This window comes from Gossypium hirsutum, chromosome D05 (genome assembly GCF_007990345.1).
Source record: "Gossypium hirsutum isolate 1008001.06 chromosome D05, Gossypium_hirsutum_v2.1, whole genome shotgun sequence".
NCBI lineage: Eukaryota > Viridiplantae > Streptophyta > Magnoliopsida > Malvales > Malvaceae > Gossypium > Gossypium hirsutum.
In genome coordinates this window covers 48,291,809-48,309,471 of record NC_053441.1, presented here as the reverse complement: position 1 = coordinate 48,309,471, position 17,663 = coordinate 48,291,809, and the positions used below count along the sequence as shown (strand labels likewise).

The 17,663-nt window shown below is 32.3% G+C and overlaps 2 protein-coding genes across 8 annotated transcripts; one reads left to right on the top strand and one right to left on the bottom strand.

The window, feature by feature from the left end:
* The first annotated feature begins 725 nt into the window (after positions 1–725).
* Positions 726–6,609, top strand: LOC107903687 (protein COFACTOR ASSEMBLY OF COMPLEX C SUBUNIT B CCB4, chloroplastic). Of its 7 annotated transcripts, XR_001685890.2 has the most exons (10): positions 742–1,095; positions 1,186–1,352; positions 2,052–2,151; positions 2,381–2,454; positions 3,392–3,573; positions 3,691–3,761; positions 4,646–4,729; positions 5,303–5,453; positions 6,070–6,224; positions 6,316–6,609. XR_001685890.2 is itself a non-coding variant. In XM_016829827.2 (8 exons), exons 1-8 carry the CDS (start codon positions 988–990, stop codon positions 5,384–5,386), a joined length of 870 nt encoding a protein of 289 aa, XP_016685316.2. In that variant the 5' UTR covers positions 726–987; the 3' UTR covers positions 5,387–6,609. The 7 variants fall into 7 exon arrangements, 2 of the variants coding, with proteins under 2 accessions (XP_016685316.2, XP_040948823.1); XR_001685889.2 differs by lacking the exon at positions 6,070–6,224; XR_001685888.2 differs by having other exon boundaries at positions 6,078–6,609.
* On the bottom strand, positions 6,067–9,444 carry LOC107903685 (glycosyltransferase family 92 protein RCOM_0530710). Its single transcript, XM_041092888.1, has one exon. It carries the CDS (start codon positions 9,182–9,184, stop codon positions 7,367–7,369), a length of 1,818 nt encoding a protein of 605 aa, XP_040948822.1. The 5' UTR covers positions 9,185–9,444; the 3' UTR covers positions 6,067–7,366.
* Between the last annotated feature and the right edge of the window lie 8,219 nt (positions 9,445–17,663).

The following is a 17,663-nucleotide window of genomic DNA, read 5'->3' as shown; positions in this document are numbered from 1 at the left end:
TATTTTTTAGTTTATTTGTGTTGTATATATATATTTATACTTTAATTATATTTTATATAACATTTTAACAAAATATGCCTTAAAATAAACAACAATTTATTCAAATTCGACCTAAAAGGGACTAAGGGTCTGTTTAGTAGTGCTTAAAAAAACACTTCTAGCTCGAAAAGCACTTTTGGAAGAAAAATTATGCTAAACAAACTGCTTTTGACTTTCTAGAAGTGCTTTTCAAAAGCAATTCTGAAAAAGAGAAACTAAAATTTTTTACTTTTCCTCTCCTAAAAGCACTTTTGGTGCTTAATTACTTTTTCAACCCTCCAATAATATAGTATTTTTCTTTTTTTTTAGTGCTTAATTACAAATGTATTAAAATCATTAATTAAAAAATATTTTTTAAAACACTAATTACGAATATTTAATGGTTATATTTAAATATTTGAAATATAGTTTATATATTCTAATTAAATTTTATAAATAATTAATATTTATTGCTTAAAAATATTTAAAATTTATATTTCATATATTAAAATATTAACAACAAGCTATAATAATATTTTTATATTCTTATTAAAATATAATAATATTAACTAATTTAAATATTATTTAAATGCATCTTTATTACTTGATAATAATATCTTTAAAGTAGATATTTTTTTTTCAAAAATATTTTTTAACAGTAATACTAAACATTTAAATTTTAACTAAACTTTTGAAAAGTAATTTCCAAAAATATTGCCAAATCAATCTAATCCAACTAATCAACCGACCCGTATAGAGTTCTAATTGACGGCAAATCCAAGATTGAAATTTTGGACAGCCAATGCTCCCTTCCTCTCAAAATAAATAGATAAAGAAGATTGAAAAGAAAAAAAAAACTATCCTCCTCGTACGGATGACAAACACCCATTAGATACAATAATTGTGTGTAGGATTGATGATAGGATTTATCTGTACAGTTATTTAAATCTTTTTGTGAATTTAATTTCAATGGAAGCGGGAAGGATCCTCCAGATCGGCATTCCATGGATCACCTGGCGCTCGCCTCCTCGTCTCCCTAACTTCCCGCGCTATATTTGTGCTTCTTCTATTCAGCGGGTAATCTTAAATCCCCCCTTTATGTCTTTGAGCTGCATTTCAAAATGTTATCAACGAGCTAAACGCCATTTTTCTCTAAATAAAAAAAAGGGGAGCTACAAAGGACCAAAGCCTGGCCGAGATTGGATTGCTGATTGGGTATCCAAGAACGATGACGCCGTTCGGAGTATGCCAATCTACGTCGGAGGGGCCTCTTTGTTAGCCGTTCTCTTTAACCGTGCCATCTCGGGGATTGCTCCGGTTGCGGATGCCAGCAGGTATTCTATTATTAGTATGATGATGATGGAAATGCTAGCCGGTTGTATTATAGAGAAAATAAAAGAAATTGTTGCATTACTTTTTCTTGAATTCATAAAATATAACGTATCAAAGAAAAAAAAATTCGTAAAATAATTTTTAAATAATCTTGAACAGGTATCTGTAAGCATTCATCAATCGGACTCTTATTGTTATTTAAATTGAGCTAAAAATTGATATTTCGAGGTTATATTATTCGCTTTTTATGTTTGATTAATCGAAAGATTGTTCATGAATCATTTTGAGCATTTCCGGTAAAATTAGATTAGAGGATTGTATATCAGTTTCAATGAATTAATTGTTGAACTAATTTTAGACTAATAGGTTGTTTGGTAGGAACCTATAATGTTGATTTAATATTTTGGTTGGTTTAGCGGAAATTGTCATTTTCAGATGATTTAATTGTTCAACTGATCTTTGACTTAAGACAAATGATGGGTTTGAGATAGTTTAGCTAAATTTTGTTTCTTCATTCTGAACTCAGTGATTTTTAGAAATGTGTGCCTAATAGAATAATGTTCTTACAGCCATTGTACTTTTTAATGATACTATTTTTCTTTGATTTCAAGGTTTTGCTGCTAATATATCCATCTTTTCTGTCTGAGGTCACTGTGCTCTTCAATGTAAGATAATTAAATGCTTGTGGTTTTTTCGATCAGTTCACAGTCAAGGGCGGATCTATTGACACTTGGTTTGGCTGTGACCAACGTATTAACTGGCTTGGTTTGGTTATCAATCCGACCAAAATCCATCACTCCGGTAAAGGCCTGTCTATACTTTTTTCCTGTTCTTATTTCTTCCACAAATATGCATACATGGGGAATGTTCATTTGCATCAGAAATTGAATGGTAAGAGTATTGAGAGTAACCCCATCATCCCCAAAAGAAATTCAGGCACATGCACTTTAATTAAGTTGATTAGTTCAGTAGGTAGTTCTTTATTCCCCCTTCCTCTCTTAGATAATGTGTTCTTGATTGCTAATATCAGGTAGAGCCTCAAGGAGTGGAATGCCAAGAAATTTATTCTCACCTTCCTGAATCAGTTGTTTCTGAGATACTTTGGTATTCCTCGCTTCTCTTTGCTCCTTTTACTTGGTTTGTCTTAAGTGTATGGCTTTCCAATGGGTGGGTTCGTTAATTCTGGGAGTTTATACCAACTATGATGTATAATATTTCTATTTTAACCCAGAATAATATCAATCGCTTAGACTGGGCTCCGTACTTTGCTAGAGATAATTTTGGCGTAAATCCATTGATCACTTGGGTATCCTTTTGCTAACTTTGTTCTTTAACTTTGTGGATTTCCAGTAAATCAATTTTACGTCTCTGAACAGGAGAAAATAAAATGTACATTACTTTCAGGAGTTGCATAAGATACTCAATGCAATGGTTCGTAAATCAAGTTTGTACCCAAATTCTTTATGATTCCAGAATCTGAATAAGCATTTTCTCTAATTTATAAATACTTTGATTTCTGTATTTGGTAGAGCTCTAAATGGACAAATGGTTATGCTTCAGAGTTGAAAAAATACTTCATATCAAATTAAATTACCAGTTTTCAAATGCACAAGATTTTAGGATGAGGTATTTTGTCTTTGCTGTATAACTATTGTGCTTAAAAGTTGTAAAAACTAGAGTGCCCTCCTAAAGTTTGTACTTCAATGAGGGGTAACATTAGACAGTTTTTTTCCATTTTGGTAAAGTTGATTTTGTTTTAAATCATTATAAATGGTAAGATGGACATTCAATTTCCAGAGGAGGGAGTAATAAATTATTTGAGATGGTGGCGTTGCTTGCTTGAAATTGTTGAAAGAAGGTTAACAAACACTTAACACATCATTGTTTATTCATTTGTTTTTCAGTTGGGTGAGACAATCTTAAATTGGCTAACATAAGATGCTTTGCTTTCTTCACAATAAAGGATATTCAAAGAATAAACATATTTATTTCTTGTCTTCTGTTTTGAAAATGAAATATTTATGTTGTTTGTTGTTTACAGGGTGTGGGAATCTCTTTCTGCCGTAACATGCTGCAAGTCTCTAGTTATTGTTTATGACTGCCAATGTATTGTTCAAATTGGCGTGGCAGCTAAATCACTGAACATTGATGAACCTTTTGCTGTGGATGCTGCTAAACTGATGCAGGGATCACTTTATCAAGGTGTTTTGAAGTCTGGAGCACGTAAGTTACTTCTGTCTGGGTTTACAGTCATTCTTTCATGTTGTAATTACAATTCAAATGATTTGTTTGGAAAGGGGTTTTGACAAGCTTCCCATTACACAATTCAATATTTTGCAGAGAGCTGCATGGCGAATCTGTCTCTTTACCCTGGGAGGTCCGAGCTGCCATTTCTGCCTTCAAATACTCAGGTCTCTAAGTAGCTTTACTATTTTTCAATGCACCTTTTCATGCACTGGAGGCCTAGGATTGCGTTTTCTTCTTCTTCTTTTGTTTTTCATGTAACATTTTTCTTTTGAATTTTGAAATATTAACAATAGTTATAAAATTTCTGAACACAAAAATTGTTAATATTCAAGGCATAATTCAGTAATATTTAATCTTCATATAAATGAATGAATGTTAGCCATTGATAGAAGCTCTAGGTATTCATCTTTTTAACCCCCCCCCCCAAAAAAAAAGAAAAAAAAAACTAAAGAAGGAAAGAAAATAGGAGTTTTTAAATTGAATGAAAGTATAAAATCTGCATGATGTTTAACATTTCATCTGCCATTGCTGCAACTCCAATTGGGAAAACTGGATGAGGTACTAAGAGCACATTTTCATTAGAGTATAATAGCTTGTGTCATAGCAGATGGAGTAGAAAAGCTTTCTCCAGAATCTTTGCCCCTATTCTAGGAGGGAACTCATAGTTTCCTCATCATATTATCCCATATCTATACTCTTTTTAAAGATGTAGACAATCAAAAACTAAGAACATAGGTTCTAAACACTAGCATTATTCGACAGTAATATAAATGTAAATGTAAAATGTAAATATAACCCTGAGTTTCTAAAAAATATAAAAAAAATCATTAAACAAATAAAATAGTAATATCATATGGTTTGGAGTAATATTAATTCTTAAAGAAATTTCGATGCCAACTTTCTTCTTACCAAAAAAGAAAAAGTACAAATGAAAATGGTTACTACACAACTTAAGGAAGAGTACAGTATTAACTTTCCTCTGCCATTTCATATAATGTTATGTGTGCATATAAAGATCAAAGGACTTATGTGATTTTCACTTTACTAGGCAGTGATCTTGCAACCACTGGGAGATAGAGGCATTGCAGTTCTTGGTGGGGACACAATTAGGGGTTTTACAACTTCTGACCAGGTAGTTTAGATATCAGTGTTGACAAATTATCCAATATTTTGTTAGTATTAAGCTGGCCAATTTGAATTTTATGCTATAAGTGTCTTATTTCATGCCTAGCTTTATTTTGCCTTCCCTTTTCCTCTTCCCTTTTTGATGTGTGAAATAGAGATCTTTACTTGATTGTAGGTCCATTATTATTCTTTAGTGTTTTAGTTTAGTTCATTTATTATACTCTGGATATTAATAATGATTAATTTTTTCATTCATTCTCATCCCTGAAAGATGCAAAGTTTTAAGCGTGACATATTACCCTACTTTTTTCTTACAGATGCTATGGTTATTTTCCATCGAACTTTGTCTCTTGTGGATAAAATATTTTCTTAATTTCTAAGACATTGTCTTGCTGGTTATCCACTGTCTTCTCTTAATTTTTCTTTGATTTGGGGAAAGGGGGATTCAAACTATGCTGGAAGGCCCGGGGAATAACATTCAACACTGAGTCAAATGCTCGGGTGTTCTCTGTTAATTTTTCTTCCTCGCTTTTTGTTTCTAGAAAGAATAATCTTATTGACCTGATTTATTTATTTTCAGACATGGATTTCTTACATTGGAGAGAAATTGGATGCCACGCTTGCAAACTACATGAGTAGCATGCCATCAGTGGTTCAAGAGTGAGTTTGATCAAATCAAGCTATGAGCATTCATATCTTGCTCTTAACATCAGCTGCGGACTTTGTTTAAGGTAATTCTTTTTTCCATTCTTGCGCAATTCAACATTATGAAACACTTTTTAAAAAATGTGTATTTCTTGTAGAATAGAAAAAGGGGTCATTTTTGTCCTTTTACTTAAAAGACTTATTTTGGTGAGACATCGACTGATCAGACAAAAAAAAAAAAAACCTTAATGACATAAAATGGAGCTTCTCCCTTTCCCACTTCCTTTCTGGAGTGTTGAATTTCATCTGAAGGCATCTTTGACAACTGTAGACATCAATTTTGTTGAAGAAATTTAGGATATTCTGCTGGTAAACACCAATGATAAAAATGCAACATATTGCCGTCACTTCTTTTACCTTTACTTTATACTTCACTCAAATTTCCTCATTAACTTGCACCATACTCTGTTTAGTTGCTGATAAGACCTGGTAATAGGTACATATCATATGACATGCAGAGAATACTACCATGATATTATTACGGACAATTGATGGTATCTGGATATTTAGCCTTCCTGAAAACCATCCAGATTTGATGGTACCTGGATATTTTGGTCATAGTTTCAGTCATGCTTTTCGACAACAGTGTAATACTTCTTGCTTGTATTAAATGTTCACAACTTTGCAACATTCTATTGAAAGTTTCTCAGGAGATGGACATGAGATAAATTTGTATTGACTGCAATATCTGCAACATCTTGGTTCACAAATATGGATCCCGCTCAACAACTGTAGACATGAGAACATAAACTGCATGCCCTTTTGGTCCTTTTGAAAGTTTCTAAGATGCTATTTTGGTTGTTTGTTTCCCCTACTTTGTGAATTTTATTATCCCTCTCTCCGTCTGTTTGAGTTTTAAGGTGTTTGTTCTTGTTTTCATATTTTTAGGTTTCCCAGGCAGTGATGTTTCTTGAAACTGAGGGCAGAAGATGTCCGGACCGGAGCCACAATGCTGCCATGTAATTGATAATTCAATATTGCTCTGGTCCTGAAACTATTGCTATTGATAATTTCTGATGCTTTACGTCGAACATTCTTGAATATGCAGTTGAAAATTTCTTATTTAAACAAAAACATATGCTAACCTAGTATTCGCGTAAAATCTACAATGGCATGTTTCTAGCCCTAAGAATAATGTGCTGTGTATGAATGTTGAGTATACCCTCTACATATTTATGTTGATCTGACTCTTCAGTTTTTGGAAGTCCCCTCATTTGACTGCTGTGTCCAACTCATATCTGAACATGAGTACTAGAATATGACCCTTCCATGTATTAAAAAACTTAAGAAAGAATTGATCACCAGACGCTTATGTCCGTATTTGACACTGACACGCAGGTCTAAGTAATACAGGTGCTTGTTATAGGCTAAACTTCCAAAACTGCCAGTTATCTTCTACTTTAAGTAATACACTCAAAAGAACCATGCATTGTCCATTTAATATAGAGAGAATGCAGTTATTCTCTACTTTTAAGATAATTGAAAACGTTTTACTTCATGCATTCAAGTTCACCCTCCTATTATTACTACTATTGTTAATATAATAGAATTGTGAGCTTTTCCTACTTTTATTTGAATTGCTCCCTTTAAATTCATTAAATTGTTTGGTAGTGCCCTAGTCTTCATCTTATTTCCTACTCTAATCGTCATCTTATTTGTAGGAAAAACATGAAGATGTAGTATCAGTCAATCATCAATAAACACTCATTAGCTAGGATAGAAATGAAAGAGGGGAAAAAATGTTATTCCATCATCACAAAATTGTTATTCCATCATCACAAAATTTACAGCCGTGTAAGAACCTATAATCAATAGATCTCATGTCTAAAAAAATCAGATAAAAATGCAAAAGAAAAAAAATGAAAAGAATGTGTTTTGTTGTTGTCATTACACTGTTTCCCATGGGCACCAAGCTTGGAAGCAATCATATTTGGTATCGTTACAAAAGAGACTTCTCCCAGGGTAAGCTTCCTGTGGCAGGATCAGCTAAATTTGCTAGGACAAAGTCTCTCAGACCAGTGTCCCAGACTTCGCAGAACTGTTTTCGCCAGTTTGGTGGTTCAATGGCCTCGGTTCCTAGCCCTGGGGCTCGGTCTTTTGACCCCTGGTTCTGGTTTTCTTGCCAGTCAACAACATATGTTGCAACCCTTCTGAAGAACTTTGCTCTAAAGGTCTCCCATACCTGGTACTTGTAGTGGTTTATTATGATAGAACTTTCGGGTACATTCAGGTACCTGAATCCCTTTTTCAGCTGGAAGTGGTGCACCACATTGAGAAGAGTTTCGTTGAGCAAATCAGGGCGCACAATGGACTTGTGTCGCTCAGGGCTTTGGAGCCGGCAAGTGTAACCTGCAGTTACTCCTTGCAATGGCGGTGAGCTCAATCCGGATGGTCCAAAGCTGTGACAAGCTGTTCTTATCTCTGCAATCGTCCGTGATGACGAGTAATTTGCTACTAGGGATCTTAGTAAATTCTGACCTGGTAACCCTCTCCGGTGATGACGAGGGAAGTAGTAGAACTCATCGACATCAAAGAATCCTACCCATTTACACTCATTTCTTGCTCTCAAAGCACAATGTGAAAATCCTGCCTCTTGAGTTTTAATCCATGGCCAGGTATGTCTGCTAACATTATAGTCTTGAAAATCAAGTTCTTCGATAACATCTTGGATTCCATCATCACTATTATTGTCATAAATGAACCAACGTTCAACTCCGAGCCAGGTATGGTACATAATCCACTCCCGCAGTGCTGGTGCCTGGTTCCAGAGCATAGTGCAGGCACAGAGCTCGAATTTCCCATCATTCCTTTTTGTCTGGTAAGACTTCGAATTGTATAGTTTAGCTACAGAAGGCACAGCAATGTTCTCCTTTTGCCTCATCCGATTCCTCCTGTGATCATAGGATCTGGAATTGCGAAATCTAACTGCAGATGGCATCCGTACATGTTCGACATCATTCCTGCTGGCAAGAACAACTGTAACTCGAATCCCCTGAGCCAAGTCCCGATTATTTCTTATACTGCTGGGCAATGAACACCTAACAACCTCCTGTGCAGCCACTATTGCTTCAGTCATTACCACAAACCCTTCATCTTCTTCATCCGAATTCTTCAAACCAAATTGGCACATGAACCTATTCGGATCAGATTCTTTATGCGGTCGAAGATTCAACCCTTTAGCGAAAACAACGGCAGTTTTCCCATCGAATGCCGCTTCATAAACCAATCTATCCCACGAATGAACCGTCCGATTACTCCTCAAAGACAAACTATAATCAACCCCATGTCCTCGCCACATCAAACCCGCAGCAGCCGAGTAATTCCATGGTGGAAGAGGGCACCTAACAACCGATCGAAATCCATCGAATTCATCCACAGACAAAACCCGTTGACGAACAACATCCTTATGATTCAAAACCTTGTGGTAAACACAGTCCAACTTTTCAGCTTCATCGATCTTGTCGGATACAAGCAGGAGCAAGTGATCGGGGAACAAAACTCGGTCTTCGACGCTCAAAGGAAACCGTAACTTAGCATGAAAAGAATCTTGAAGGGAATTTTTGGAGAGGATAGAAAGACTGGGGACGCTCACAACTGGGTGAAACGACACCGTTCGGATCGGGAACCTCTCCGAAGACAAGAACATGAGGAAAACGAAGAAAGAAAGGCACAAGATTAAGGACCTCCGTGACAAAAACTGAGCTCGGGAGTAGGGCCTGTAGATCCTCTTCCGCTTCAGACGCTGCTCCGACTCCATATTTTTTCAGAAATCCAAAATCCAAATCCGAAGCCAAGAAAGAATAATAATAAAAAAGAGAGATGTAAGTAAATGATTGAGTGGAGTTCTTGGGAGGGCTCAGATCTGGAAGGGCCTCGCCTGAAGCAGTAGCGACACGCGTTAATTGTAGCCGTCAAAGCGCTGAGTGGGGGAGACAGACAGAGAGGTAAGCTTTTTCTTTTTCTTTTTCGCTTTCTTTTTCTTTTTGGTTTGCTATGAATTTCGTTTTAATACACGGTTTATTTATTTATTTATTTGGTCTAAGACAATGGACAGGTGGTTATGCTCAATCGTAGATGTTCAAAGGTGATGTGCTGTGTTGGACTTCCTTTTCTTTTCTTTCTCCTCTTTTTATTTTTATTTTTGTTTTTATATTCTTTTTATAGAATCTTTTTAAATTTATTTTATTCGTGTTTATAAATTAATTTTGGTTTATATTATTTAATTATTAATCAAATTTTGTCTTTTAAGATTTCTTTAATTCTTTTTCGGAGTTAAGTTTAGTCCTCAATTTTTCAAAAAAAGTTTAATTTGATTATCAAGCTTTTAGAAAGTGTTAAATTATTGCTTTTTAAGCAAAAATATTTATTAAAATATTAAATTTTTAAAAGTGACAACTTGAATGGTAATCAACATATATTTCATGTCAAAATTTTTAATTTTTTTATGAATATTTTAAAATTTTAGTATTTTTATATTTTTTAATTATTTATTGACATGGTATATGGGACAAATAGTATTATATTAGTTTGAAGGTATACGTGAATTGTTATGTAAGTTGTCAACTTACCTTAATATCATTAAAAAAGCTAATGTTTTAGTTAACATTTTTGTTTTAAAAAATTATTTGACTATTTTTAAAATATCAAAAGTCAAATTTAATTAAAAAGTATAAGAGTGAAATTAATGAAAAAATGTAACATTTAATTTTAAAATACTTTCTTAATAAGATATTTACTATTCTTATTATCTTTTATGATAGAGTTAAAAGACAAGAATTTTTAGGTAAAAAATTACTTTTTAAATGAAGTTATTATAATATTTATGGGACACTTAAAAGACATACGAGATAAAAAGGCTTACTTAAGCTGTCAATTTTATTTTATTGCATAAAAGAATTTATATATATATAATGTTTGATAATATACCACATTTCATGTTTTAATTTATTAGTATAAATTGAAATATATCATTTATTATGGAGTTATAGTTTTAAATACGATACAAATCTAATATTTAATGTATTAACCGTATACACTAATAACAAATTAAATAATAAAAATTCATTTATTTTAAATAAGTTATAGAATTATGCAGTTTAAATATAAATTTTTAATAAAAAAAATGAAATGACATGGTATTTAAACATTAAAGTGGGTAAAAGCATACCCTTACACGCATTCTTTACACGTTTCTTTCTTTCTTCTTTCAGTATAAAATATATTTATTAATTTGTCGTTTTATGTTTGTTATGAAGTTTCTCAAAAAAAGAAAAAAAAAGTTTCCTTCCATTTTACTCAACAAAGGCAACAAGCTTGGGAAATAAGGGATGAAGTAATTCTTTTATTCAGTATTAAAGTTTCTCATTATATAATTTAATTTACATAATTTGAAAAAAAAACTATTAATTAATCATTATGAAAATAAATCTATTTTATCATGAGAGAGAGGGTCCAATTGAAAATTCAAAAAAATAAAAACTTTCTTTTTACACTTATTTCTCAATACAATATCCTGCCATATGGTGGTCTAACCATATCTTGTTAATTCATTAATATATTTAATAATGTTTGGGAAGTAATGACATAAGATCGATGTATTCTTTTTTATATAACAATAATGACTTTCTCATCATGTGATAAAGAAAGAGTCCAACAAAGTCTTGCTACCAACTAGGTTTTCTTTCCCTTTCAATATTTGAAAAAAAAATAAAGGTTAGATTTTTTGACATTAGCTTTTCCACTGTTCTTTATTCGTGTTGATAACGAGAGAATAACACCGTAACGTTGATGTGCTTAGATGGTGATTTTAGTCCTTTTATTATTATTATTATTTCAGGTTAGTATGGTCCGGCCCAAATTTAAATTAAAAATTTTATTTGTAATTTAATTATCAAATATAAAAATGTTAAAACAATTTCTTTTTTTGGTTTTTTTATTAAATCAATGAATTATATAGATAGGTTAGGTTCAGGCTCCACTGAGGTTTATTTAATTTAGCTCGTGAACACTTTTAATGATCAGTTAAATGAAATTTATTTTATTATTCAGAACTTTAAAATATTTAAAGTATTTTTATTAATCAGGCTAATTGAAAATTAAATTATAAATTTTTATTTTAGACTCCGCCATGGATAAATTTAATTGCAATACTCAATCAATGATATTTTTGATTAAAATAATTTCATTTTCTATTAAAGAATAAAGGAAAAAAACAATAGAAATTTGAGAATGATTTGAGATAAAAATGGGTATTTATTCTTAATGTGATTAAAAAATACATAAGTGAAAGAAAAATTGAATATATATATAATAGAAAAGGGGAATGAAAATTCTTAGAATCGAACTCAAGTTGCTATATTTATAAGATAATGCGTTGCCATTGAGCCAAAAAGCTATCAGTAGACATGTACTTAATTATATTTTATTATCATGTAGTGTTATATTTAAGAAGTGAATAATGAATGAAAATGGCATATGGTGGTGGATCATAGCTGGCTTAGCTGCACAAAGTTTGGCTCCTTGCATACCAATTTGGTCCAATTTATGCTTTAATTTTCCTTTCATAAATCAAACATGTGAATATTCTTATTTCTCAAGGATAAGAAATATTCTTTCCGAATTTTTGTATTTTCTTTTCTATATTTATACTACTTAAGGCCTTCCTTCTTTGACATATGTCCTCCTTTGACATATGTCCTTTCTTTCTTTCTTTCTTTCTTATATTAGTAATAATAATGATTGAATTGCAATTATGGTACCTCTATTTTTTAGATTATAATATATATGTATATATAAAGAAGGCCCTAAGACCTTCCTTCTTTGATAACATGTCCTTTCTTTCTTCTTTTTTTTACATTATTAACAATAATGGTTAAATTGCAATTATGGTCTCTCTATTTTTTAGATTATATAAAAATGACCACATTTCAATTTCGATCCCTATACTATGCTCAAATTTGAGATTTAATATTTATACTTTAATTTTGACATAATTTGGTACCTCAATATTTATAATGTCATTAGTTAGTTTAAGTATTTTATTCTAATTAAAATGCTTGCGTAAACTTGTAGAATTGTTAGCATCGTTAATTTTTTTTGTTAAATTGAGATCCATTACAATGTCTTTTTTTTCACATGATTATAGAGTGAGCATTTTTTAAAATTTTAAAATGACACACCAACAAATTTAATAAAAGAATTTCAACATGTTAACAATTGGATGGCACTCTTTTTTTTTTTGTTTTTGTTTTTTTTTTTTGCATTTTATCAAAATGGTTAAATTTCAGTTTTGATCCTCTAATATTCTAGATTTGAGAATTAATCTCTAAACTTTAATTTTTATCATCAATTGGTCCTTATATTTTTATAATACTATTAATTAGTCCAAATAGGTAACATCATTAACTTTTCGGTTAAAGCATTATGTGGTTATATATAATTTGAATACCCTAAGAATCTTAGAGACTGACACGTGATTTCCTATTTCTTTTAGGGTTGTGTCGGTCTTACCCTTTTTCTTGTAGTTTTAGAAAAATGATTATATTTCACTTTTGGTCCCTCTATTATGCCTAAATTTGAATTTTAATTTCTAATATAATTTGATCCCTAGGTTTTATAATATTATTAATTAGTCCAAATAGTTAATATCATTACTTTTTCAATTAAAATATTACGTGATTTTATACAATTTGAATGCCCTAAGGGACTTAGAGACAAATACGTAGCTTTCTATTTATTTTAAGTTTGTCTTGCTTTTTTTTTTTTGACATTATAAGACATTGAGCAAACTTCAGTTTTAGCCTTATATTATGTTGAAACTTGAGATTTAATTTATATATTTTATTTTTTGACATCATTTTATCTTTCTACTTTTATAATGTCATTAATTAGTTTATATATTTAATATATTTAATTATTTTAATTAAAATGTTGACGTCAATTTTCTTAGGAACAATATTCCAACAAAAAAAATTATTTTATCATAACGAGTTCGAACAAATGTTTTTAAGAAAAAATCCATATAAATATTTTTAATGTTAATTTTATTTTTACATGATTACCAAGTCATTTTTTTAAGTTTAAAATGTCACATTAATGAATTTTATAGCAAAATTTTAACCTAAATTTTTAAACTAAAAAAAGTAGAGGGTTTAAATTTCTAAAACTAAAAGTAGAACTAAAGTATATTTTAACCTTCAAATTTATACTCCATAATTTGACACAAACAAAAAATCAACCCAACGTGAAGCGGGGGAATCATACTAGTTTTGATCAAAGGAAAGGAAAACATTAACACTTCAATTTCTTTCAATCATGTACATATATTTCTTTATTTTTAGGTTTGTTGGTAAAATAAGCCCTCAATCATTTTGGAAAAAAAATCAATTAAGCTGCTTTCAACTTTTTGCACCCAATTAAGTCATGAACTAGCAATATAGGCCTTTTGACCAATATTGACCATTAGTATTTAATGACTATGCTAACGTGGTTGTTTAATAGATGTCACATCATCGTTGAGTGCTGATGTGGCAGTACCATGTTAGCAAAAAATTAAAAAAGAATCAAACAATAAATTTTTTTATACTTATTTTTAAGAAAAGTACACAATGAATAGGGACAAATGATTATCTAGGTTCATTTCAATCTGAACATCCATTTGTCTAGATTCATTATAGAATTATAAAATGCATAAATAATTTATAAAAAACCATTTTATTATTTTTATATTTTAATTTAAAAACAAAAATAAACTACTTATATAATAAAATCAAGATTAGCAAAATTTAAAGAAGTCAAGAGTGCTCTCTTAGGTCTCTTGAAGAAATAGTGGATACTGTGGTTGGGAAGAAGACGAGTGGTGACTTCGGGGCTATGGAAGATGGGAATGAGTTAGCCCTCCTCGAAAAAGAGTTGGTCCAACTAACGGTGAAAAGTTCATTAGTAGTTCTATCTGAAAATCCGACGTTGATCTACTCTGTTTAGACGAGGAAAACCTACAATCTGGACAGTTTGAGAGCACAATTAAGAAGCATCTGGAAAACAAAAAACAAGTTTGAGATCTTTGTTGCAGGGCAGAACTTGTTCATAATATCTTTCAAAGATGAGGATGATTTAGAGCATATTATGGAAGGACGTCCATGGTTTTTTAGAAAACAATTAATTATTTTCGACCGGCTACTGAAGTCAGTTGAGCGGAACAAGATTCAACTAGTTTATTCTCCGTTTTGGCTTAAGTTTGGCCCGTGTCCACCCGAATGTGATAAGAAGGACTTGATGCATGCTATTGGATCCACTTTTGGGGGTGTAATTTGATCAGAGATTAAATGTGAGTTTTGTTGAATTAGAGTTAATTTGGATGTTCAAAAACCGTTACAAAGAGGTATTTTTGTTTCTTCGAATGGACAAGGAAAAATCTGGCTCTCTTTCAAATATAAGAATCTCCCGACTTTTTGTTTTGGGTGTGGCCGGTGGGTCATAGGGTTAAGGATTGTACGGAGATACTGTTTGGAGATTGAGTTAAGGTGGAAGATGATCTACCTTATTCATTAGCGCTCAAGGCTAAATCATCCATAATAGGAAAAGAAAGTTTATTGTTTGGTTCCTTAATGAAAAGAACAATGAAACAATGTTATTACACAAGTATGGAAGCAATGAGTAGAGATGAAGGTTTTTTACCAGATTCTACGAAACAGATACATCAGACGGTGAAGGAAGGTTACTCAGAGAAGAATTCTACTTTTTTAAAAACTGTAAAAATGCAGCAAAATTATAGGGATATCAAAGCTAATTTATCTCCTCAAATTATGCCTATAGACGTGGAAGATAAGTCTAACAAGAATCAATGTGTTGAGGTAGAAATCTTTTAAGGAAACTCTGAGCTGGAGGGGTCTACCAATTTAATAGAGGCCCAACAATTGGGTCACACAAAAAGAAGTTGGCACCGCTTAGTCAATAGAGAAATATTCGACACAAACATGTTTGAGACGATAATGGAAAAGCGAAAATTTAGTCAAGAAGAGTCAGATGATATTGAACCATATTCCTCTGTTGAAGGCATAGCGAAAAGGGTAAAATCTAACAGTGGATATTCAGAAGTTCTCACAATAATTGAGCCTTCGTGGCCTATTTCGAAGGATGACTTAGATTCTTAACAAATTATATCAGTGATTGCTAAATGGCAAGATGATCGGAAACAAGGAAGCTCTTATGTTGGAATGTCCAGCGACTAGAGAATCCTCAGGCTACTAGGAGGCTTCAACACACGTTAAAGCTTTACAAACCCCAAATGGTCTTCTTAATGGAGACAAAACTGGATCACACTCGAATGGAACGTGTTCGAAAACGCTGTGGTTTTCATAATGGGTTGGATGTTTCAGCTTCTGGTTCACAAGGTAGATTAAGCCTTGCCTGGAATGGGAATTATTTGATCCAAGTTCGCAGTTATTCAAATAACCATATTGACGTAGAAATTAGTGAAGAAAACAACTCAAACAAATGGAGATTTACTGGTTTTTATGGAAATCCAAGACAATCCAATCGATAAGAATCTTGGAATCTTCTTCGAAGGTTACGAAGCACCTGTTCATTATCGTGGTGTGTTTGTGAGGATTTTGACGAGATTATGTATGCACATGAAAAAATAGGAGGGGCAACAAAAGACGAAAGGTAAATTGAGGAGTTTTGGAAAGCTTTGGCAGATTGTGATTTGATCGATATGGGTTTCATAGGACAGAAGCTCACTTGGGAAAGGGGAAATTTTGCGGATACAAATATTAGAGAAAGACTCGACAGGGTAGTGGCGAATATTGAGTGGTTAAATTTGTTACTAATTTTTTGGTACAATATCTCCCTCACTCTTGCTCCGATCACTACCCAATTTTCATTCAAACAGGGACAAATGTAAAATGTTTTGGTAGAAATCGGTTTAAATTTGAGTCTTGGTGGATACTTGAGGATTCATGTGAAGAAGTCATTAAGAAACTATGGGATGAGAAGTTAGGAGATGTTTTGGATAATTTAGAATATCTTCGGGTTGGTCTACAGAGATGGGGGAAAAATATCAAAGGAGAGCACGATAGGAGAACGAAGAATCTCTGGAAAATATTGGTTGAACTTGATGGCATGGTTAGGGATGATGATACTTTAGCTGAAATAATTGATGTGAAATTGGAATTAAATTGGGAGATGGAGAAGGAGGAAATGTATTGGGAATAGAGAGCTAGAGCTAATTGGTTGCACCAAAGGGATAAAAATACGGCTTTCTTTCATAGTAAAGCACCTCAAAGACATAGGACGAACAAAATACGGGGATTGGAAAATATTAATAGTATCCTTAAAACAGAAGACGAAGACATGGAGAATATCATAATAGATTATTTTATGGGGCTTTTCCAATCAAGTGGGGTCGGCGAGACAAATCATCTCCTTTCGGTGTTAAACGGTGCATCGATGAAAATATGAATCAGTTATTAATAGCAAAATATATAGAGGAGGAAATAGTTGAAGCGCTCAACAGTATAGGGCCAACCAAAGCTTCTAGACCTGATAGGTTTTCAGCCATTTTCTTCCAGAAATTTTGACACATTGTGGGGAGGGAGGTAAGTAATTTCTACTTGGAGATCCTTAATAAAGGTAAGTCTATAAAACCTTTGAATCACACAAATATTGTGTTGCTTCCAAAGAATGCCCATCCAAAAAACCCTACAAACTTTAAACCAATTAGTCTCTGCACGGTGTTCTATAAAATCATCTAAAAAATTATAACAAATATATTTCAAAAAGTACTTGATCTCTATATCGATTCAGCTCAAAGTGCATTCGTATCGGGAAGATTAATAACCAATAATGTACTTCTTGCCTATGAAATTCTTCATACCTTGTGAAATAAAAGGGTGGGGAAAAATGTCTTATGACATTTAAGATCGACATGAGCAAGGCATACTATCGGATTGAATGGGAGTTTTTGAAACAAATGATGACCAAAATAGGTTTTGATGATTTATAGGTTGATCTTATCATACAATGTATTAGCACTATTTCGTATTCGGTTGTTTTAAATGGTGTACCAGGGATGGTCTTTACCCTAGAAAGAGGTTTGCGTCAAGGTGATCTTTTAAGCCCTTTCTTATTTCTCATTTGTAGTAAAGGGCTTTCAACTTTATTAAGGCTCGCAAATGAGGAAATGAGTTTGAGAGTGGTGAAGGCAAGCGGAAGGGGGCCTCAGATTTCCCACCTTC